The following is a 23391-nucleotide window of genomic DNA, read 5'->3' as shown; positions in this document are numbered from 1 at the left end:
CCAACGATGCACAAGCTTTATGCTGTGACGGCCGCATCGCAGACCCTTATTTAGTCCACAGCCGTCAAGTGACTTTTTGTTTTTGCTTGTGTATTAGGCTGCTAATGTAGAGAAATGTGTTTATCCCTTATGTTTACCATCTAATCCCGCCTGAAAAGCCCAGATTAATGTCCAACCTGGTGCAATAATTACCCTGAACAGTATGGCAATTAGTCTTAACTGTTTACGGCCGCATAAACTCGTCTTGGCGGCCAAAGGTTTTGCACCCCTGCAAGAGACAGTAGCGAAACTACAAAAAAAGAAAGCTTGTTATACAGACTTTAGAGGAAAAAAAACATTTATATAGGGTTTTATGTAGAAGGCGAGAACTTTCGAACCAGATTAGTGCTCGTTTTTGCATTTGTTTGAAATTTGGCAAGCATTGTAAAAATTATCATAAACATCATATTTTATTGTTTTCCGATTCGCATGACTGCCTATCCAGCTGGTAGCAATTTTAGTTTTTGCAAATCACGTTTTACGAGGCAAGCAAGACTGTTTGTTGTCAATTGGAAAGCTGCAAAAACATAAAAACAAGAGAATATGTCGGATTGGACAGAAATTGAGAAACTGCAGGCTGACTTTCAGCGGACACAGTTATCAATAACCACTCAAAAGTAAGGCTCGTTAAAATCTAATTTGGTAATTGCGTAAAAAAACACTTTTGTGTCTTTAATTTTTTGCAACTTCTTTTTCTTTTACTTCAGACAAACAAAATGTCTTTTATTAGCTTTACACCATGTTTATTGGTTGGTGTCAACTGTTTGAATTTGAACATGTTATGTTTAACTGACAGAAAAGATCTTTACCGTTTTGCATTTGCGATTAAGTTTATCTACAGCAGGGGTGGGCAATCTGCGGCCCCTCATTAGAGGTTGTGCGGCCCGCAGAGACGCTTGGATTTCAACAGTATTGGCAAACGAGTCCAATTCTTACCTATTTTTGAGCTGATTAATGCGTCTGGTGCTAGTTTTCTGCGATCTTGCAAAATGTGGCTAGAATCAAATGCGAATTATACTTGTAGTTAAGCATATTTGGTAAGAAACAAAGCAAAATCACTTTGTGTTATGCACATGTGCGGCCCGCGATCCAATTTTGACATTTATAATTGGCCCTACAGTAACAAAGGTTGCCCACCCCTGATCTACAGAATTCTTTGCTGGGATGGTTGTGTAACAGAGTGGTTTTGGCAGTGTTTAATAGTCAACCCACACTAAAGTTTTCAGAATACTGGCTTTATTTTAATTTTATGTTTCTTAATTTCTAGACTTTCAGAGCGGAACTGCATTGAAATTTTGTCGAAACTTCAAGAGATGAAGTTACTCGATGTTTTGCACTCAATGGACGGAAAGGAGTATTTGACACCAAAACATTTAGCGAGAGAAATCAGAGACGAACTCTACGTTCATGGCGGTAATAGTTTAGTGCAACTTGTTTTAATCTGATAACCATGCTTTTTTATTGAACTTTGTTTGTGTGTGTAAAGAGTAACAGAGTAACAAACAGTCCTATTAATACCTGTATTAAGCAGTAATGTAATTCATTTTTCAGGGCGAGTCAATTTGGTCGAAATTCAACAATCTCTAAATGTGGATTTTAGTCATGTTGAAGCAAAAGCAAATGAAATAGTAAAATCGGACAGACATCTCCAAATGGTTTGTGGACAAATGATTCAAAGGTGAAATTTAAGTTTGTTTTTTCACTTCTGTGTGGGATACTAAGCACAGCATGTTACTGTATGTTAAAATCTTTAGTTTAAGTACATTCTTGTTAATCAAACTGCTTTGCCGTATTGTGGTGTATAGTAACACCGCACATGCTGTGTGGGCAGAAATCAAGATCTTAAAGTTTATTTCGCATGAAACATTTCAAGTTTATACAAAAACAAAATAAATTGAAAGGAAGAATGTGCGGGGTAGCGAAAGACTCTGTGGTCACCGTGTCAGCTACCCCCTAAAGCACATTTGTTGTTTATGGATTAACTTACCACCATTTGTTTATGCCAGTGTTTTGTAGCTTTGATTGGTCATACATCAGCGCTGTAAAATCACCCTGTGTTGTGTCCAAAAACTTTTTTTCAAAAAACAAAAAACAATTCTTCACGCAAAAATGCATTTTAAAAACTATTGTTTTCTAAACCTTACCTCAATCCAAACTTTTTTGATTACTCTATCACACAAATTTGCGTGTGTTCCCTCCTGAAAATCCACATAGCCTAGTTTAGGTCTCATTTTCCTCATTGAAAAGAGACATGGCCAATTATGAATTTGCTATTATGATGATTACAAAATCACCTCATAAATGGATATTGACCTTTTGGTTTTACGCTGCCAATATAATTTTCACACGCAATTCTGAAGTTTGTTTACCACATACTTTTCAGTGAATATTTGGACCAACTAGCTGAAGATATCAATGACACATTACAATCCCTGGGTCAACTAACCATTGCAGAGATCAGCAAAAATTACGATCTTCCTGGAGACTTCATTGTGCCAGTAAGTTTTTTGTCACTTGATTTCCATTTTTATAAATAATTGTTTTTGCCCTACTTTCTTTCAGGAACTAATTAGTCGATTTGGAAAAGTAATTGATGGTCAAATCGATGAAGTCAATAGGGATGCGATATTTACGAAATCCTTTATTGCTCGTCATAAGGTAAGCGTATGTTAGTGTTTAAGGACAAGAAGAACTGGGCCAGAACACGGGTACCCGGTACCAAGCATCACAATTTTTTATGCTTTGTGCTAAGCTTGCTTATTGCACAATAATCTTACAGTCAAGTCACAAATGTTGGTTGCTGTTGTTATGTTTTTTAAAAACGTAAATGGGAATGTTTGTGACGTCACAATACGCTGAGCGTGTTGGAACAACGTTATGCTTGGTGCTCAAACAAATGCTACACTTGCAGTTTTTACTAATCCCTATTAGTGTTCCATGTTTTTGATTTTGCTATCTATTCTCACTTTTATGATTTATTTCATATGCATAGATTTGGTTCATAACATTTTTTTGCAGGCTCGCATTCGTGGTGTTTTGAGTGCAGTTACACGACCAATGATGCTATCAGCTTTTATTACTGGCCATGATCTGTCACTAAAACTACTGTTTTGTAAGTCTATTTTTCCTGCTGTTATTGAGCCAAACTTTTCACAAATTTATTTACCAACAGCTATTGTGGATGAGCTTATTGCTGAAGGTCGAATTAAAGGTCAAATAGTGGGTGGCCGATCTGAGAAGTCCACATTTCTACCTGCTATTCACACGCAAACTCAGAACCAATGGATCGACAGTTTTTATTCTCAAAATAATTATATAGGTGAGTGTCTATTGATCAAATGTTGAACCAAGTGTAGATGTTTGTGGTGACTTGCATTGCTTAGAGCTAATGGAGGCTAGTGTAGCTTAATTGGGCTGTCTGTCTGGTTATATTTGGAAAATGTTTAATTCCCGTCAAAGAGTAATGTATTATTGCCTTATTACACTGGAATATATTACTGAAAGGGCAACCTTGATTAGCATTAGCCCTTAATGCTGGGATGGGATTATATAGAACAGGGGTTGGCAACCTTTAAGCAACATGTGCCAATTTACTTGTGATTTCTGTGTGGTAATGACTTTATGTGCCAACATTTTTCTGAGTAATAGTGGTTTGTGTCAGCTGATATTAATAATAAGGATATAGCAGAAAAGATGGATTTAAAAACAATGTCATGATAAAAAACTGAAAACAAGCAATGTAAAAGGTTAAATCAGTACTTTAATGTAAACATGCAAATCCGTTGGCGCGCCATAAAAAATTGCTTTGCTTGCCAACCTTGGCACACATGCCTTTAGAATTATATTTTAAAAGTGCAACATATACATAACAGCAAGCATGCCTCACTGGATAATATAATGACTGGGCACCAGTCAAGCAAAACTTCCCATTTTAGTCCATCTACAATGCACATAGGGATTAGTTTGTGAGTGTGTCTGTATTATAACGGTTTTCCCTCTTGTCTACATTGACTGAAGGAAGTACATGTATTTGTGATAATTGTGAAGTACATTTGACAACATTTATATGCATTCATTGGCAAAGCTGTAAAATCATATTTATTGTAAACAATCTTTTCCCAAAAGAGCATCACAGCATTTATTTTGACATTTTACCCCCCTGCTTTGGTGCTTCGTACCTTCAGCAGTATTTGTAATAGGGATGGTCCGAGCCGAGCCAGAACCCGCTCGGCTAAGCAGTTGCACAAACTGACCCGAGCATTAAATTTGCTTAATCATGCCCCTCTAACACAGAAAACTAGTTTTTGAAAGGAAATCCAAGAATAAAACTCACTTTTTGAATAAGTTAGATGATGAAAGTAAGAATGGCACATACTTCTGTGGCCTGTACAACTTAATAAACTGCTTGTGACGTAAGGGACCTTGGAAACCTACAAAACTAGTGTGGAATTGGGAATGTTTTTGAGGCCAAAATGCATTGAGCATGGTCAGCTGAGCACTGTTTATTCACATGAGACAGTTGTTGTTTAACTAAACCAGTGGTTCCCAAACTTTTTTCTTTTAAGGTGCATTTTAGAAAAAACAAAAATTATTTGGCACACTTCGAACATTTGAATAAAAAATATATTTGAATTTTTATATTTCAGTTTAAACTGGCACAGCAAATTAGCTGACAAAGGCACTAACTATGAGGTCATAAAGCTGCTATACAGGTCACTCTCATAGTTAAATAGCCTAGTTGAACATCTCAGAGCCGTAGAGCATGTTGGCCTAGTGGTCTAAGCACCTGGTACTACTACTCTACGTGATCATTTTAATTTCAATATTTTTTGCGGCACACCTAATGACATCTCGCAGTTTTGGCCCATCCCTAATGTGTTACAGTCATTGACCAAAATCATTGATACAATCTATTTTGTGTGTAGAATATGATGCGGTGGCAAGGCTAGGAATCAGTGAACCCCAATCATACCTTAAGCGACGTTTTGGCAGCAGCAAACATAATATGTTGTTTCTGAATACACTGTGTGTTGGAGAAATGCTTGTGGATCGTGTGGTTGCTTCTGTAGATGAAACTTTAACTGATGGAGAATGGTTTGATATAACGGTGAGTGTTTACAGCGGTTATAGGTCTTTTTTGACTTTTCGTTTTAAAAAAATTGGTGTTAATTTTGCTTAGCATTTAATTTTTTCACTAATTTTTTTTTTAATTTAAGATCTGTACAATATCTTCAAAAATTTTCACTTAAACCCTACCACCACCTACTAAAAGTGTGGTTTCAAAATGTGTTTTTAGGTCTTTTGACAATATCTTTAAATGCTTTAAATTAGTTTTTTCATTAAATTGGCTACTCAGAAATTTAAATTTGTTATTAAACTAACTATGACAGGGGTTCTTAACCAGGGGTACGTGTACCCCTTGGGGGTACGAAGCATCAAAGCAGGGGGTACGACATGCAGGGTGAAATTACATGCTATTTAGGCATATTTGTGAAGAATGCATAACAAGTTACTTTGTTATATACAGTATCCAGAACGGGTTAGTTTTGTACTACTTACAATACTGTTTTCATACTTGCATTCAACAACCAAGTTATGAATACACTGAGTTTAATTGTTACAATTTTATTTACTTCCGTCGGCCATTTTAGACAGAGGGTGCAAGAAAATTGTATGAAAGCTCAAAGGGTACGAGCGCAAAAAAGGTTAAGAAACACTGAACTATGAAATGAAATTTGTATGAAATGACGATTTTGTTTGATCAAGAAGAGAGAACTGATTGAAAAAACAAAATAAAATTTATTTTTTGTTTTTATAAAACCAAGCATATAATTGCCTCACAAGTATTTGAACTTTTAACATATATTGATAATAAATTGTCACATGTAGTTCATTGTGCAAACATCTACTTATTATGGGTCCCCTTCCTTGAAGGGGACACATCTTGATTTTACTCGATTTCTTTTTTTTTTTTTTCTTTTTTTTTTTTTTCTTCCCTGAAGTTTGTCCACCCCATTTTGCCCTGAAATGTTTGATGGATTTGGATGAAACTTTCACAGATGGTAGATATGGTTATGTAGATGTGCCATTTGTTTTGTTTGACTCGATAGCCCCAGTGTTTACCCCACTAGCCCCCTAAAATGGGTAAATTTTGAACAATGTCCGAATTGGATGAAATTTGGACAGTTTGTTCATTGGGCCATTTTAGGGCATCGTTTGTTGAGTTTTAACCTGTAGCCCCAATATTTACCCCACTAGCCCCCTAAAATGGGTGATTTTTTAAACAATGTCCGAATTGGATGAAATTTGGACAGTTTGTTCATTGGGCCATTTTAGGGCATCGTTTGTTGTGTTTTAACCTGTAGCCCCAATATTTACCCCACTAGCCCCCTAAAATGGGTGATTTTTTAAACAATGTCCGAATTGGATAAAATTCGGACAGTTTGTTCATTGGGCCATTTTAGGGCATCGTTTGTTGTGTTTTAACCTGTAGCCCCAATATTTACCCCACTAGCCCCCTAAAATGGGTGATTTTTTAAACAATGTCCGAATTAGATGAAATTCGGACAGTTTGTTCATTGGGCCATTTTAGGGCATCGTTTGTTGTGTTTTAACCTGTAGCCCCAATATTTACCCCACTAGCCCCCTAAAATGGGTGATTTTTTAAACAATGTCCGAATTGGATGAAATTTGGACAGTTTGTTCATTGGGCCATTTTAGGGCATCGTTTGTTGTGTTTTAACCTGTAGCCCCAATATTTACCCCACTAGCCCCCTAAAATGGGTGATTTTTTAAACAATGTCCGAATTTCATGAAATTCGGACAGTTTGTTCATTGGGCCATTTTAGGGCATCGTTTGTTGTGTTTTACCCTGCAGCCACAATATTTACCCCACTAGCCCCCTAAAATGGGTGATTTTTTAAACAATGTCCGATTTGAATACAATTTGGACAGTTTTTTCATTATGCTATTTTAGGGCATCGATTATTGTGTTTCACCATGTAGCCCAATATTTACTGCTTAAGCCACCTATTGTTTATAAAACGTCCGATTTGGATGAATTTTTGATAGTTTTTTGAATTTGGCATTTGTAGCTGTCGAATATTGTGTTTCACCCTGCAGCCCTAATATTTACCCTACCAACCCCCCAAAATGGGTGAATTAATCAACAATACATTTTGACAGTTTGTATAATATGCCGTTTTGAGATGTCAGTGTTTTATGCTATTTAGGCACACAAACTTATAACAATGTCTCAATTGCATGAGATTTGGACAGTTTGTAATTTACATAACTTCTTTTTTTAAGTAACACTACCAATTACTGTGTTTGACTTTATAGCAACGTTTCTTATGGTTGTCTGTTTACAACTTTGCGGTTTTGGGGACCCATGAGTTTCTGCCTGCAGAAACAAATCAAGATTATAAAAAATGTTGGCTAATATGGGACCCAATAAAAATAAATATAGAGAATATATTACAGTTTGCAGAATAGATTGTAGTGTATATGCTATGGTAAAATGTGCTAAGCCACCTTTCTAGTTTTGTTTCAGACTTTGCTGCCAACATCTTTTAGTGAAGACGACTGCAGTCAACTTCTTCTGCATATTCGGCAAACGGGGAAGAAAGACAAAACCCTTGTTGATTTTCAAATCATTGCCAAAGTTTATGTTGTCAACACAAAATTTGTGGAATCTTGCAAAAAGTATTTTGATGGCTTAATGAAAACCAAAGCTAATCAGGTAAAGCCTTCTGAGGGCAATACAGAAATTTTGAAGGGGAGTGGGGGGGGCAACATTTTTATTCATGTATTTTCGTAAATCAGGTGTGACGCTGTGACGTCTTTCAAATAGAGTCTATTTAAATAAGATAGTAATGACACTGTTAAGGCAAAATGTATTTCAACATCTTAAGGTTGACTAACATAAACTCAAATAAAAAAACATGAGTTACAGTGTTTAACTGCTTATGCAACAAGCTGGAAGATGCTTTATATACAAATATTTACAAATGTAACAGATTTATAACCAAAATGTGTAGGGGGGTGTTTTTAATGAGTTCTTTTTTGTTCTAGGAAGCTAAAAAGGCTTCAGTGTTCGCACTCACCGAAGAAGAAAGAAAAGAATTTTCCAATTACAATCCTGGAGAATCATCAAGAAAAGCTGATAAAAGAGGTTTGCCTTGTGTCAAAACTTCTAAAATGATAACACAGTGGCTCTTAACCGTTCACAGTTCATGGCCCCTTTAAAGTTGCCCTGAAAACCTATGGCATCTCAATAGCCCCACAAGTATCAACACTCACTGTGGTTTGAATATTGACACAGAAACTGGTTGCAGTTATCTGATTAAAGCAGAAAAAAAAATGTACGATGACTCAAATTCAAAAAAATATTCACAGTTTTTTGTTTGTTTTGGGCGAGGAAAAGGGCTTTGACACAATGGCAATGTCATTTTTAACACTAAAATGCTTTTATTTTGACTGCTTAAAGCAATGGCTAGTTAAAAGTTGCACCTGGCTTTCGTTATGGTTTATTAATGGATGTTATTAGTGGTAGCCTATACTTGTGCACTCTGGAAAATACTTATCCCTTGACAGACTGTGGGCTGTAGTTCAGAAACACTGTGTTAGCATCTCCATTATTTTGTTCCTTCATGGGCATATTTTGTGACCAATGTTTTGACAGTAAAATATAAAACTTATTTTTTTGCAGATGACAGAAGAAAGAAAGCCCAAGAAGGCTCGGGAAGCACAAAGCGGGATTTTGGTGGATCAGGTGTCGGATCGAGAGAAGTAAAAACAAAAGGAAAAGACAAAAAACGATTGAAGTGGAGTAAGTTCAAAAATACTTGCAAGATTACAAAACAGGCTTTTTATCTTTTCTTTGTACCATATGTTAGAATAACATGGCAATTGGGCGTTCAGTGATAAATCATGTGTTTAATCCGGATCTTTGCTTAGTTCGGACGAAAATTGAGGTCCAAATGATTTGTAATGTGGTAAGGCTAATTCAGTAATATACAATATTGGACACTAACCATTTATGTTGTAGTATCAGCTGTTGCTTCCAGGTATAATACCACCTTTATAGAGCTCGCAGTAGTACAAACATACAATTAACAGAAGAGCTCTGAAAAGTGGGTTTATGTTATTGTTTTTGGTTCACAGAAAAGGAACAGGAAGAAATGGTTGAAAAAAACCCGAAAAGTCGTCAAAACCAAGATGAAGTTTTGTTTATGGACGTTGATGAAATTTGCGATGTTCTGCAAAAAAATCTTTTGGATTGTCCTGAAAACTTGCTAGAGGAAATTGCCAAACAGCTCCAAAAGTAAAATGTGCTAGTTTTGTAACAAACCCTAAAGTTTAAATATTATGCCAGGGGTTGGCAACATGATTGTAGCACCCCACACAGTTTTTGGCTTCATATTTAAGTACTAAAACTATTACATCACTTGTTTTTAGTTATGGGTTCCCTTCCCTGAAGGGGACACATATTGTTTTTGTCCGTATTTTTTATTCTTTTTTCTGTCTAACGCTGGTTTGTTAAACGCATTTGGTCAAGAAAGAGTGCTTCAAATTTGTTTAAATTTTGTTAGATGTTAGTTATTAACCAAAATTTGATCCTCCTGAAGTTTGACCCTGAATGACCCAGGGGTTCACCCACAGGCCCCCGAAACGTAAAAATTTTAACGCTGGTTTGTAGCGCTCGTTTGGTAAAGAAAGAGTGTTTCAGATTTATTCAAATTTGGACATATGTTAGATATTAATCCAAACTTGATCCTCCAGAAGTTTGACCCCGAATTACCCAGCGGTTCACCCACAGGCCCCCGAAACGTAAATGTGTCTAACACTCGTTTGGTCAAGAAAGACACTGTAGGCAGAAGTCCCAAGAGAGTAACTCACTGGTTTACGATAGCAGGAGGGCTCAGCTTGACGTTGGACAGACGTTTTACGAGACGTCGTTTTGGTGATCAGAAATCAGCTGTTTTGCACAGCAATGCAATTTCGTTTTATTGAGTTATCACTCACATTTTCAGTTTTGGCAAAGGTTTCACACCTTTGATGTGATTTAAACCTAATAAGTGTGCTTCGGTTTCGTATATGTCAAGCAAAACTTGTTAATCAAAATAAAGTTGAAAAAATAAACTTGGCATTTTTGCAAGATAAATGTTTTTTTTTTAAATGATCGTTGTCAGGTCGGCCGCCGCATGACCACGGGTTACTTAAGGTCAACTAGTAGGTGTTACTAACACAGTTCAGAACTTTCTTTCGTCATAACGTAGCATTTTTTTTTGCAATAAATTTAGGAATCAACACTCAAGGCATGTATAAATTAGGTTAAACGGTGTTGTTGAACACTAAGGACGGCGTGCTATTGAAAACGGTGTCAATAGGTCAAACAGTCGTTTGGCGTGTGCACCCTGAGAGGTTACTACAGGACAATGGTACTCGTTTTGCGAAACAAAGTTAAATGAAAAACAATTTGTTATGTATACAACTATACACTTGTAGCAAATTGCTTTTTAATTTAAAGTGTCTGTAACACAACTGTTACAGCGTTCTAGAAAAAAATGTGTTTAAAACCCGACCTTGGACGACAATATCTGGGTCAAAGCAAGAGATTAAATTAAAGTATTTGTTTCGTTCTTTTTCAATGTTTTTGTAATTATATGACAATAATAGTGCAAACAGAATACGAACAAAAATTTTTTATTGTTGGGTTAATGCTTTCTAAAAATTTGTCCTTAAAAATCTAAAAGTCACCGCAACATTTGTTTACCGTAAATCCGCACAAACACGTGTGTGGGGACCCATTAGTTTTTGTTTACAAAAACAATCATATGTGTAGATCAAATGATGTGTATAGTAAATTGGTAAATATCGTATAGAATATATAAAATGGAAGTATATCAGAAAGCCACCCTTCTAGTTTGTTAAGGTCTAATGGGACTAAAAACACAGATAGCAAATTCGAATATGTCTGCTTTCTAATCACTATTCAAATCAGCTTGCACAAACCACTACTACACACAATAATGTTGGTCTGTTAAATTATTATCATTTCTGACTTAACAAGTCTACCTACATGTTGTCTTTGAAAGGTTGCCGGCCACTGTATTACGCAATTCTATGTAGCCAACAGCAACTGTTTTGCGACACTATTTCTGACATAGAACTTTTAATTCTTAATTGATGTAGGTTTCACTAGTAGTGGAACTTTTGTAATGACTCACACAACCATTAAAATTTGATGATCTCATAATTAAACTTCAGTAATAAATTGTTTCTTTTAATACTAAATTGGTGTATGTATGTCATTAGTAGTGGAACTTTTACAACAACCCACACTCGATCAAAATTGGAAGATCTTGTAACTCTTCCTTAATTAAAAATTTCTGTTGCAAATTTTCAAGAAATGTGACATATATTTTTAGACCTTTGCAGCAGTCATTCCAAACCATGTTAAAGTCAGTTTTCCTCTTAACCACCCAACAACACAAAGAAAAGGATAAAACAACAAAGGAAACCAGCGAAAAATCATCTTCCCAGTCGGATGCCACCCCTAGTTCAGGAATAAGATCTCGAAAACAGTTTGAAGAAGAGATTAACACAATGTGGGCCAGTGCACGACTTTCTGCTGAAGCCATAAAAGTTTTTCCTGGTAACTTGTGGATTTTGTTTTTGATCTAATTACAAATAAAACAGAAAAGCATTATTGTGTGCTTACATAACAATATAAATGTCTGCAATTTGTACAGCTTTGAATTCTCAGTGCATAATTTAATATATTCTGTGTTTTAAACTGGTGTGTAGCCACCAAATATAAATGAAAGCACAAAATTTCTGAGTTAGTTAATGAGTTTTGGTCGAATAATTTTAATTCTCTGGGTCTTTGCCATCAAAGCCAAACTTGTTTACTTTGTATTTCAGATAACACAGACACACCAGTGAGTTTAACCAAACATCTGCTGAAGACCATATGCACTGATTTAACTAACATCATATTTTTAATGACCGCTCACGAGTTTCTGCCAGCAATTGAAATTGAATCAGAAATGTCCCAAGAGGTAAGACACAGTGTTGGTTACAGAAGTGTTTACACAATGCAAAGCGCACAAATAGGTTTTTCGTAGATCATACATGTTCACATGTTAGATTTTGCTTTGATGGGAAGTTAACATTCAATGCCTATTGTAAAACTAAACAAAGTATAATGTTGAAGTTTGGGAGGATATTTTCTGTAATTTAGTCTGCTATCCCAGATACTTTCAATCAGTAACTAAATGTTTGCATTATAAGTTTGTAAGCCCTTGGATGCATGTTGTTCTAATCCTATGGTCACCTTTGATGACTTTAAATTGAAGTTTTGCAAACTTTGGAAACTATTAGGTGCAAGCGATGCATTTCGGTGAAAACAAAAGTGGCTTTGATAGAATTTTACCGCATAATGTTTGTTTTCATGATGAAGCATACCCTATGGACCCTATTTTTATTCATAAAATTGTCATTTTATATGTTTTCATTTCTTATTTCTATTGTTTTGTTTCTAGATTCGTTTGAAACTTCTTTCAAGATTTCCTGAGAATGTGAAAACTCCATTAACTCAACTTCACAATTCACTGAATAGTAAAACATTGGAATCTTTCGAGGAGTCACTCGATCTCGCTTCAGATAGAAATGCTTGCTCGTTTAAACTAAAAAGTGCAGACAAGAAAAAAGACAGGTAAATAGATAAAGGGCTTAATTTTACCAATACTTATATAAGCTATTGCTGCCAGGCATAATATCAAGTTTATAGAGCTCTTCTGGCAAATGTATTTTTATTCCGACGTCCTATACGACGGTGCTAGTCGCATTCTGTGTTATTTACCCTGATGAAGACGACCTGTATAGGACGCCGAAACGTCGGAATAAAAATACATTTGCCAGAAGAGCTCTATAAACTTTACCAATACTTCTTGAAATTATACCCATCTTGAAAACCTCTTAAATTACCTGGTATTTAATACAAGTAGTAGCAAGTCTATTTGTCTATTCATCACTTGCTTTGTTTTGTAACATGTCTTCAGACAAACCATGTTTTTCAATACTAATCCAAAAAAATAAAAAAAATAACTGACTTTTTTCAGACAATTTATTCACACTCACAAAATCTCACTGTTGAATAAACTTGAAACGGAGAATGATCCGGCCATGGCTCTACACCTTTGCTGTTCAATCATTTTCCAGGTATTTTGTTTTAGAGGTTATGGGTTATAGGTATTAAATACAATTGGATGTTTTTAGCGAGGATAACTTGCGATGTGTTTGGTTAAAAAAGTTGTTTAGATATTAAGTAATCATTTTTTGGCCATTTTAACATTAACCAACAATTTGCTTACAGAATGTTACTGGTTACATGATCCACACACCTGGAAAATGTGTCCCTGATATTCTTAATCACTTGAGCCGCACAATTGACAAGGTATTGTCTTAACTGTACTGTTTTCAACACAATAAAATAAGGGTACACTCTTGGGCATGTAATCAGTGGTGGGATTCAATTTTTTGTCAGCCGGTTCTATTACAAAAGTCATATTTTTCAGTCAGTTCTGTTAGAAAAAGTCCATTGACAGTAACCAGTAATGCTAACCGGTTCGCTGATCTCATAAAATTTCATGAGACGGTTCTATAGAACTGGGCGAACTGGCTGAATCCCACCACTGCATGTAATCAAAGTCATTCTATGTCTTGCTTTGAAATTTGTTATGTTAACTTCTGCCTTTTTCGGTATGCAAAAAAACCTTAACAGTTAACAATCCATTATTCAAACTTTTTATGAAGGAGGTACATTCTGTCATTCAACAATATTTGGAAATGATTATGAAATTGACAATGGAACAAAACAAGTCGTGTAAAGATGAAAGTGAAATACAGTCCATTCAAAGTCGTTTGTCCGAAGGATTGCCTGCTATTCGTAAACTTGCCGTAACTAAAAAGAAATCAACTGCAAGCTAGATATTATTTTTGTTTACTGTCTTAAATACTGTTGCTATTTTGTGTTTTGAAACGTTAAGGGAAATGGGGTTTGTGTGTTAAACAATCAAAGCTGTTCTGATGGACCAAAGACAGTAAGGCTTGCCAAATATCTTATGGGCGAATAGATTAACTCAGTGGTTCCCAACCTTTTTCTATAAATTCCTTGCTTAAGAATTCAAATTATTTTCATTTCTACCAAGTAGACTACATAGTAGATGCAAAACTATACAAAGATCATTTAAACTTGGGGCTTTTATCAACTTCACAGATTATATTCCCAAAGCTTAAATGTCTATTTACAAACCACATGTAAAAATTAAAGTTAATTCCTCCCATGGTAACCCCTGGATTAGCACATGTTATTTTAAATCTAAAATATTTTTTAAACTGGTCTCATGTTTAAATACCCGTCATTTACATCATTGGAAAGACCTATTCTTATTTGTGTTAGGTGGGTTTAGAATGCCTGTATGTTGTACAAATTGTAGCCACTGTCATTGACCTTATTCGAACAACAATGTTCCTACATACGATATTAGGTGATATAGTACCAATATTATGTAATATGTATCAAAACTAGTTTAACTAATCGCCATCGGTTAATCAGGATCTTCGTCGAATCCCGACATTTTTTTGGTCTAGGCTTAACTGAGGTTTACTGCATATGTACCTGACCTTGTGTATGCTATGCATTTATTTTAATCTGATGCCTCTGTGTTGTTGATATCAGAGTCTGGGATTCAGAGGTGCTGGTGTATGATGTTTTTGTTTTACTTGTGGAGTTGTGCAATACGAACAGGAGTGTTGACACAAAATGGTTTCAGTGACAAACATTTGGTTATCTAACTATTAGGCTTAACGTGATATTGGTAGTACAGTACTTATCAATGATTTCATTCAGCATGATTTGCAAGGTTGTTTGATTGGGAAAAAGTAGACTCTATGTGATATTCCCAATTCCACGCTAATTTTGTAACTTTCCAAGGTTCCTTACATCACCAGCAGAGTATTAAGCTGTACAGGCCCCAGAAGTATGTGTTTTTAACCATCTAATGCAGTGGTTCTTAACCTGTGGGTAATTACCCCCAAAGGGGTAATTTGGCATTTTGAAAGGGGTAACATAGATTTTCTGTTATAGTTATCATTAGATTCTTGGTTATCATTATTGCAACCAGCAAACATTTTGTAATGAGGGTAAAATGTATTCAAAATAATTCAATACAAATTCAATCTTAATAGATTTATCGGCTTCCTGCCACATTTTCAAAATAAAAAAAAAGTAACTTCGATGGCAAACGTTTCTAATAAGGGGTAATTGATATCCATCAAAACATTTTGTGGGTAACAACAGAAAAAAGGTTAAGAACCACTGATCTAATGCATTTTACAAAAATACTTTTTGTTCTTAGACACCCTTTCGAACACTAGTTTCGTACATTAGCAGGGCATGAATATTTAAATTTAATACTCTGGTCAGTTTGTGCAACTGCTTGGTCATGCATCCAAAACAGCGATGCTCGGTACCGAGTACTGGCTCAGGTCGGCCCATCCCTATGTTTTATGGCAACTGTAAATGGTAATTTAACATTAATGCTACCATCACAATAATGGTAAAAAATATTACAACCCTTTTTTTAAGCATTGATGCACCAAAACTTTTCCAAAGGAAAATTAACTTGAAACAAAATATATTGTATAAGCCACTTGGTGGAACAAACCATCACACAAAATAGCAACATTTGCACAACATTGTGATCCCTAGTCACCACAAAAACATGGCACAAATCATACACAGTGAATGGGCTAGAAAATATTATCCGAAAATTTGTGTCAAGAATCACCACAAATATAAAATATTTCAATCCCAACTACAGTCTATACAAAAATAATCACATGTTAAAAGATCAAGGGTCAAATATTAAAACCCAGGTCTCTTAAACACTTCTTGTGCGCTTCGATGAAATCACCGCAATTTTCTTGACCTCTGTTGATAACGCTGCAACAAAAAATAAATATAGATAAGCAGTGTTAAGGGTGAAACTGCTTAAACAAGTATTTGTGTTCAAGTATTAAAATTATATTAAACTGAAATTTTTCATACACTAAAATCAGTGTTTCATTACACAGTGTACAGTTTTTGTAATAAAATTATTATATGTTTCACACAAAATTTGAATGACAAACATGTCTATTTAAATCTAATTGCAATTTTTAAGATAAAAAATAAAAACTTTTGGCTTATAACCCAAAATGTGTCTTACAAACAAAAATTGAGTATTTAGCAGCTTACTGACCATTCGTCTCGTAAACCCTTAGTTTCCAAACAAACGCAGCAAGGTTTTAAAGGTTTTCCATCAGGGCCAACAGGTTTCTTTTTGGGCTGAGCTGCCTCCATGTGACATTGAGATTTTGTTTCAGTCATTTTAAAGTTTAACTGAAACACCTTTGAAATATTTTAATACTTTTTAATCGAACAAATTGAAAGTGACCCCATGTGAAACTGATTGCTTAGTCATTCTGAATCAGCAATTTATATCTTGTACTTTGAATACCGCATCATGGGTACAAAATGCTAGCATAAGTTGTCAATATAATATACTCTTTATTAATGTTAAACGTAATTAATTTATATGTGTTTATAGTGTCTACAAACTGGAAGGTATTAAGTTTTAAAGTGCGCTTTAAATTTTTGTTAGCATGACAAAATCTTAAAAGCCGTGCCCCTAAGGGGTATTTCAAAATGACTATTGTCAGAAATTGTGTGTTTTCTTTTTCAGAACCTAAGCGGTAAACGCGTTATGTGTTGATTGTGAATTGTTTTGTGTATTGTGGCCAGACTTTAACTTGTTGCAAATAAAATAATGTCTTCAAACGAGGAAGATTATTCATCTGCTGATGACGATGATTATATTCCTGAAGGTATTTACTAGAGATAATTTGTTTGTATTCATAAAACTCTTGTAATATAAAGCATTACAAAACCAATATATATATAGTGTTTGTTTTTATTGTGTAGCACAGAAACAAATTACTTCACATCGCTTGAGTTGAGTTTATTTCACTCGGTAAAAGAAAACATAGCGACACAATTGCGTTAAAGCAATTATCAAGCCGGAAACAACTGCGCAACTTTAAAACGTTATGGAGCGCAAAATAATGACCTATATTTCCGTGTATTAAATGCTTTATGTAATATTATTCAAAGGAGATGGCAGTGAAGACGATGGAGATAATGTAGAAGATTGTGAACCAGAAAAAGAACACAAAATATCTGAGTAAGTGTAGAAAATACTACGAAAGCTATCTCCATTGTATTGTAGAGGTTGACCTGTTATTTATCGAACTTTGTCTTTAGTGATATTGATCCTGCGAAAAAAGAGAAAGTTGATCAAATTTGGGAAAATTTTAAATCGGACACATCATCAAATTCAGCAACCAAAGAGACCAGTTCAGATAAACCTTCAATAAAGGTATGTTCATTTCTGCACTGCCAATGACAGGTACTTTTGGCTACCGTATTTACTCAATTGTAAGCTGCCCTCGATTATAAGCCGCATGTTGAGGTGTTAAAAAAGTAATGTAAGCCGCCCTCGATTGTAAGCCGCATGCTGGAATTTTAGTTACTATTGTTTCATATTACACTTTTTTGTTGTTACGTAGTACAACTATTTGCCGATATCTGTTAGTTACGTTGATAACTGTACCCAACAGAACGTATACCAACGTATAATCTGTACATGCATACATGCTTTCAACCCCAAATAAATTTAAATGTTGGAGTGTAGAAATAATTATAAGTCGCACCAATGGCAGGTAAAAAACAATATAAGCCGAGGCTTACAAAGTAATTATGGTAAATGTTAGATGGCGATTTTCTGTATCCGCTGTGTAGGTAAAGTTCTAAGTGCAGGATTACAGAAATGAATGCATTTTAGCAAACCTAATTATAAACAGAATTCAACTTCGACAATTAACTCTTCTGTACAAATTGCAAAAACTATCCAAAATCTGTACTTAGAACTAACCAGTCAAGTTCATCCTTAAACTTTTACACCTCACACGCCTGTATTCCCAGATGTTAGTGTTGTCTTAAAAGATTTATTCGTATGTAAAGAATGTACTTTGAAACACCATATATATACCAGGGGTGTCCAACACGTGGCATGCGTGCCAAAAGTGGCACGCAGAGCATTTAAAAATGGCACGCGAGCTTTTGCACATTCAGATAGTAAACATTTGTCAAGCAATTAAATTTGTTTCTATTGATTCTTCTTGGCCTTTATTCTAACCTCTGTAAAGATTACCAGTGGTAAAGTTACACAACCCACTAATTAAATTGTTCGTTTTTGACAAAATTTAAAGCCTCCTTGCCATAGACGTAGAGCTTCAAAAAAATGCCAGGGGTGCGACTTTTGATCAATGGCGCCGATACCTTCTGTGTTTTAGCCTGTAGTTTCTGTCACATTATATTGTAAATAGTCACTTGATACATTTATTTGTGTGGTTGGGGTGTTTGCTGTGCGTCCAATAACGTATGCACATACCGAAAGGACGATTTGCCGAATCATTTTAACAACGATTTAGTTTTTAAAGAACTTGTTACGCAGGAAATAAAAGTAAAACCAATTCACGTTTCAAATATAGCTGACCGAAACTTAGGTCATCTTGGATCAAGTTTGGGCCGTTGCAGTGCTTGGCAAACGGACATTTAACACGGCTTAGGAATCGGTAATGCAAACGTACATAACAACATCTGAAAGCGGCTATAAACCCCTTGCATTGTTTAATTTTGGCATGGAATTTATTAACAAAAAAATTATAATTATTTTTATTTCAGAAAGTTATTGCGCCACATAATACTAAAACGTTAGTGAACGTGCCATGTTTATGTCGCAATAAAATGCCCGTTTATTTCGAAACAATTGTAATTGTTGCGTTTCAACCGATGTCTGTTCAATTAATTGCGTGACTACAAACGCATTTGTGTTTAGTTGGAAAAACATTTAAAACCGACGTAACTTGAACAAAGATAAGTTTTTGACGCACACAAAGTACTCCAGTGCCCCATTTTTTTCTAACCGTTTAGTAGGGTTCTACATATTGGCCAAATATTTGGATTGAGCCCGTGCCGTTAAGACGTTTAAGACATGGTTTGGAAAAAGTACCAAAGGCTGGCACGCGAGTATATTTTGAAACCAAAATTGGCACGGCGGTGTGTTCGAGTTGGACACCCCTGCCATATACAGACCTGTTTATAAGATTAATGACGAAAGTTATGGCCTAAGTAGATGTAAAAAGTGACATGCTTTATTGTTTAAACATTTTGGCATATATATTCCATTTTCTGTGATATATGAGGGGCCTCATCAGTTAAACATTGTGTTAAAACATGTTTTTAGTAACATTGTGTTAAAACAACAATTTATGTTTAGACACTAGTTAATAAGTTGTAATACAGATGTTTAAACAACTACGGTTGACATCATTTCTTATGGGCATAAGCTCTTTTTTTTTCGATTCAAAAACGATAAACGTAAATGTTCTTGTAAAACAGTTCATGGCAATCAGAACTTTAAATTGATAAAAACTACACTTTGTATATAATACTGTCCAGAGTAAAATGCACATTATATAATTCTGTCAGAAAACTACAAATGGTCACACCAAGAACACACAGGATTCCAAAGAATCGTTGCCTAAAACATCTGCAGTGGAATCGAAAAAAGATACAGTCACAATCACAAAAGTTTATGATTTTGCAGGGGAGGAAGTCACGTAAGTATTCAAGTTCACTGTGCACCGTTGTAAACTGGTTTGCTGCCACATTGGAAAAATTGACAATTTTGTATCTTTTGTAAAGGGTGACTAAAGAGGTAAAGAGAGAGTCAAAAGAAGCACAAAATCACCTAAAACAACAATCAACTTCTACAAAAACTCAGTAAGCCTGCCTTTTAATTATTTCATGTTGGGTAAAATAAACAACAGTAAAACAAATGACAGTAGAGTGAATAAACATACAAAGTATACATGTCAAATTTAATTAGTTTTAACACAATATTTCTGTGTTAACTGCTGCCTGTTATAAAAGGTTACAAAATGGTGAAAAAATATATTGTAAGGTACTTGTTTTTGTAACATTTTACAGATCCAACTCAATGGGTCTGTTAAAGAAGCGACCTGGGGGCGGAATTGGAAGTGTTCTCGGAAAACTAGGAAAGAAACCAAAACTCAGCACATTGGTAGGAAGTTTTCTTGTTTTATATTCCACAAATTCAGGGGTTGCAAACCTACAGCCCTCTTTGAGAACAAATGCATGGCTACAAACACTGTCGAAAATACCTTCATAATTAGAATAACAGTTAAATTATGTCATGCCATTACACTGCAATATTGATTTCAAGTATGACCGAGACGCTTTTTCGGAGACCATGCTTCTATGATAGTACTACATTTTTATTTGATTTACTTAATAACTGGTTTTTCTATCTGAAAGGTTGACAAACCCTACACTCTTATTTAAACCATTTTCGGAAGTGTCTTCAATGTAACAATGTTAGCCATTGTTCAGCTCCATAATATGTATTTTGATATATTAATGATGCAACACAATAATTCCCTTGGCAAATATCTCAAAATTTCAATGAACTATTGTGTTGTGTTTTCGTAAAGGAAAAGTCAAAACTGGATTGGGATTGTTATAAAACTGAAGAAGGAATTGGTGATGAACTGGAAAGCTACAAGAAAGGCAAGGAAGGGTAAGAGAACCTACTGTTTTGCTTGTTTTTTTGTTATTGTGCACAAAATTTTGTTTACAAATAATTTTAAATTAGAGTTCTATCATTGTCACCACACCAATTTTACAAAACAAGACCAAATAGCTGCAATCGTCTTTTAAAACAATAGATACTGTTTTATGTACATTCATACACTGTTTGTTTTTTTATCTTATTTTTATCAAAAAAACACATTAAATAACACCTTGTTCGGTAACTACCTCCGCATAAACATGTTGGATTTACCAGGTACTTGGAAAAAGTGCAGTTTTTGGAGCGGACCGACATGCGACAATTTAACCGTGAACGTGAAATGCGACTCGGAAGAACGAGCAAAAGATAAAACGTAAACTTGTCCAAGTTCAAAATACGAAGCGACGAAATCAAGAAGAAACTGCTACAAGGCTTTGGCGGTCGAACGACACAGAAACTGGACAAGAGCCATATGTGGGGACCATGGTTCTCGTTAGACAATCGTGTTTGAAGTGCTGTCTACTTTTCTTACCTCGAAAGAAATCATTAAAAAATGCAAAAAATCCGAATATCATGTTCGCAAGGCAAATGCTTTACGTTTTTTAGGCAAAAATTTGGAAATAACTTTTCGATTTGGTTATTGATTAGAGAAAATCCATTTTGATACACACTAAACCTCCATTATCCGGACCCGTTTGGACCAAAAAAATTGTCCATATTAGGCGAAGATCCGGATTAACCCCACGTCGATTAGTTAAAGCCTTACCACATTGCAAATCATTTATAACTCAAGTTTTGTCTAAATTAGGCGAAGATCCGGATTAACCGAATCCGTATTAACCGTGGTTTACTGTATTTTTTTATGCTCGGCTTCTAATACCTTAATTTTCAAACATGTTTTTGGACCTCTTGAATTAACGTTGAAGTATGTCATAGACATAAAAGTGTTTTTTTCAGCCTGTTACTTTCAACAATATGTGGTGCTGTGTACGTTTAGCCAATACGGCAAATGTCTTGTCACCAGCTGTACTGATGAGAGTTTGCAGGTAACAACTGGCAAATAGACCGCCGCACAACAATTGCGGTATTTAGAAGAAATAGTTTGAAACTAAGTGATATCTTTATTACTGTACACCGGCATATGTTAAGCCACGCGGTGCCTTTTATAGATTTCAGATTTTCGGAAACCTGTATGTTTTAGGACATGCAATTTTAGACAGCACAAATTTGTCTGGTATTTCACGTTTTTCGTATTCCAAGGTATAAAAAGTTTTGTGTTTTCGAAAGCAATACAAAGTACATACGAAATATTTGCATGACGTGTGTTGTTTTTCAAACTGAGCAGACTTAGAAATATTACATTTTTTTGTATATTCCAGTTTTAGACCAGTCTTTGTCAGTTACCTAAAGCTGTTCATTTTTCTAAACACCAACTTGGAACTGGAATACTACCACGAAAACCCACCGAAAACCGGATGTTTATGCGATTTTTTGACCCCCCAAAGTCGAAAAAACGGAAAGGCCTTAGTTAACCTATAGGTTTTTTTTCAATAATATGGGCAAAATTTTCGATTTATGAACCGGTTCAAACCGGTGTGGAGGTTCGGTAGGAGGCAGAAACCGGTCAAAGCCGGTTTGAAACTTGAATATTCCCACGAAAACCCACCCAAAACCGGATGTTTCTTCGATTTTTTGACCCCCAAAAAACGAAAAGGCTATAGCATAGGTTCTTAACCAGGGGTGCACGCACCCCCAAGGGATGCGAAGACAGTGGCGTAGGCAGCGGAAAATTTTTTTGAGGGGGGGGCAAATATTTTGTGACTTTTAACAAGTTAAAGAACATCCAACGAAAAGAAAAAGCGACATAGTTGTGCCCACAAACATGATAGCGAACCATTCCCCAGCAATGTTTTTGAGGCAAATTACACAAAAAAAGTTATCATCATTGCTTTAGCTGCACACAACGTTATGATTAAAAGTCCATTCTTCGCCTACTACCAGCCATATTTGTCACAATCTGATTGATCTTCTCCTCGCTGATTCTTTCATGATGACAGTGTAGCACACACATATCTGAAAGGCGATCGGAAGTCATCGTTGAGCGCAACCATGTCTTGACCCGCTTCATACACGGAAAAGAACGTTCAGCTTCAACAGTTGTTGCCGGCAACGCCATTATGATATGGACCAAGTTGCGAACGCTTGGAGAGCTTAGAGAAGATCTCCACAGAATAACTTCGCTCTCAAGGTTATCTAAACCAGTGGTTCCCAACCTTTTTTTAACACGACCCAAATACTTACCAAAATTTAGGTTTGTGGTTTCTCGCGACCCATGGACATGCTATTTTAGTTGTATTTTTGTCTGTAAGATAGGAAAGCTTTTTGAAAATTACCACGCTAGTTTAGCAAATCAATAACCGTATAACGAACAAACGCTGTTGTTTCTTACGACCAAACATTTCCATTTATTCCGAATTTTGAGATGAATCGAGGCATTATTTGCCAGACAACGCTCTACTGTGAGCTAACACTTTATGACGTCATAAACAGTTTTAACTATTATCACGACAAGTTGTGATGAAGTTATTAT

General features: G+C 35.4%; 3 protein-coding genes across 3 annotated transcripts; 2 read left to right on the top strand and 1 right to left on the bottom strand.

Annotated features, from left to right (window-relative positions):
- The first annotated feature begins 478 nt into the window (after positions 1-478).
- On the top strand, positions 479-14870 carry LOC145232303 (E3 UFM1-protein ligase 1-like). The gene is made up of 18 exons (XM_080096898.1): positions 479-656; positions 1307-1452; positions 1591-1717; positions 2423-2537; positions 2602-2697; positions 3058-3151; positions 3212-3358; positions 4965-5146; positions 7592-7780; positions 8113-8212; positions 8750-8869; positions 9205-9364; positions 11472-11698; positions 11968-12104; positions 12588-12760; positions 13167-13266; positions 13421-13501; positions 13861-14870. The coding sequence occupies exons 1-18, from the start codon at positions 583-585 to the stop codon at positions 14032-14034; spliced, it is 2442 nt and encodes an 813-aa protein (XP_079953024.1). The 5' UTR covers positions 479-582; the 3' UTR covers positions 14035-14870.
- An 856-nt stretch (positions 14871-15726) lies between these two features.
- LOC145232305 (cytochrome c oxidase copper chaperone-like) lies at positions 15727-16607 on the bottom strand. Its single transcript, XM_080096900.1, has 2 exons — positions 16350-16607; positions 15727-16051 (listed from the first exon to the last, which is right to left on the bottom strand). The coding sequence occupies exons 1-2, from the start codon at positions 16475-16477 to the stop codon at positions 15967-15969; spliced, it is 213 nt and encodes a 70-aa protein (XP_079953026.1). The 5' UTR covers positions 16478-16607; the 3' UTR covers positions 15727-15966.
- Positions 16608-16819: 212 nt separating this feature from the next.
- LOC145232304 (heterochromatin-stabilizing protein CFDP1-like) lies at positions 16820-22117 on the top strand. The gene is made up of 8 exons (XM_080096899.1): positions 16820-16974; positions 17261-17330; positions 17411-17525; positions 19700-19830; positions 19916-19993; positions 20201-20294; positions 20725-20810; positions 21078-22117. Exons 1-8 carry the CDS (start codon positions 16917-16919, stop codon positions 21169-21171), a joined length of 726 nt encoding a protein of 241 aa, XP_079953025.1. The 5' UTR covers positions 16820-16916; the 3' UTR covers positions 21172-22117.
- Positions 22118-23391: the final 1274 nt, after the last annotated feature.

Source organism: Phallusia mammillata, chromosome 6 (assembly GCF_965637545.1).
Source record: "Phallusia mammillata chromosome 6, kaPhaMamm4.hap1.1, whole genome shotgun sequence".
Classification (NCBI taxonomy): Eukaryota; Metazoa; Chordata; class Ascidiacea; order Phlebobranchia; family Ascidiidae; genus Phallusia; species Phallusia mammillata.
The sequence above is the reverse complement of the archived record's forward strand: the minus strand, read 5'-3'. Positions and strand labels throughout refer to the sequence as shown.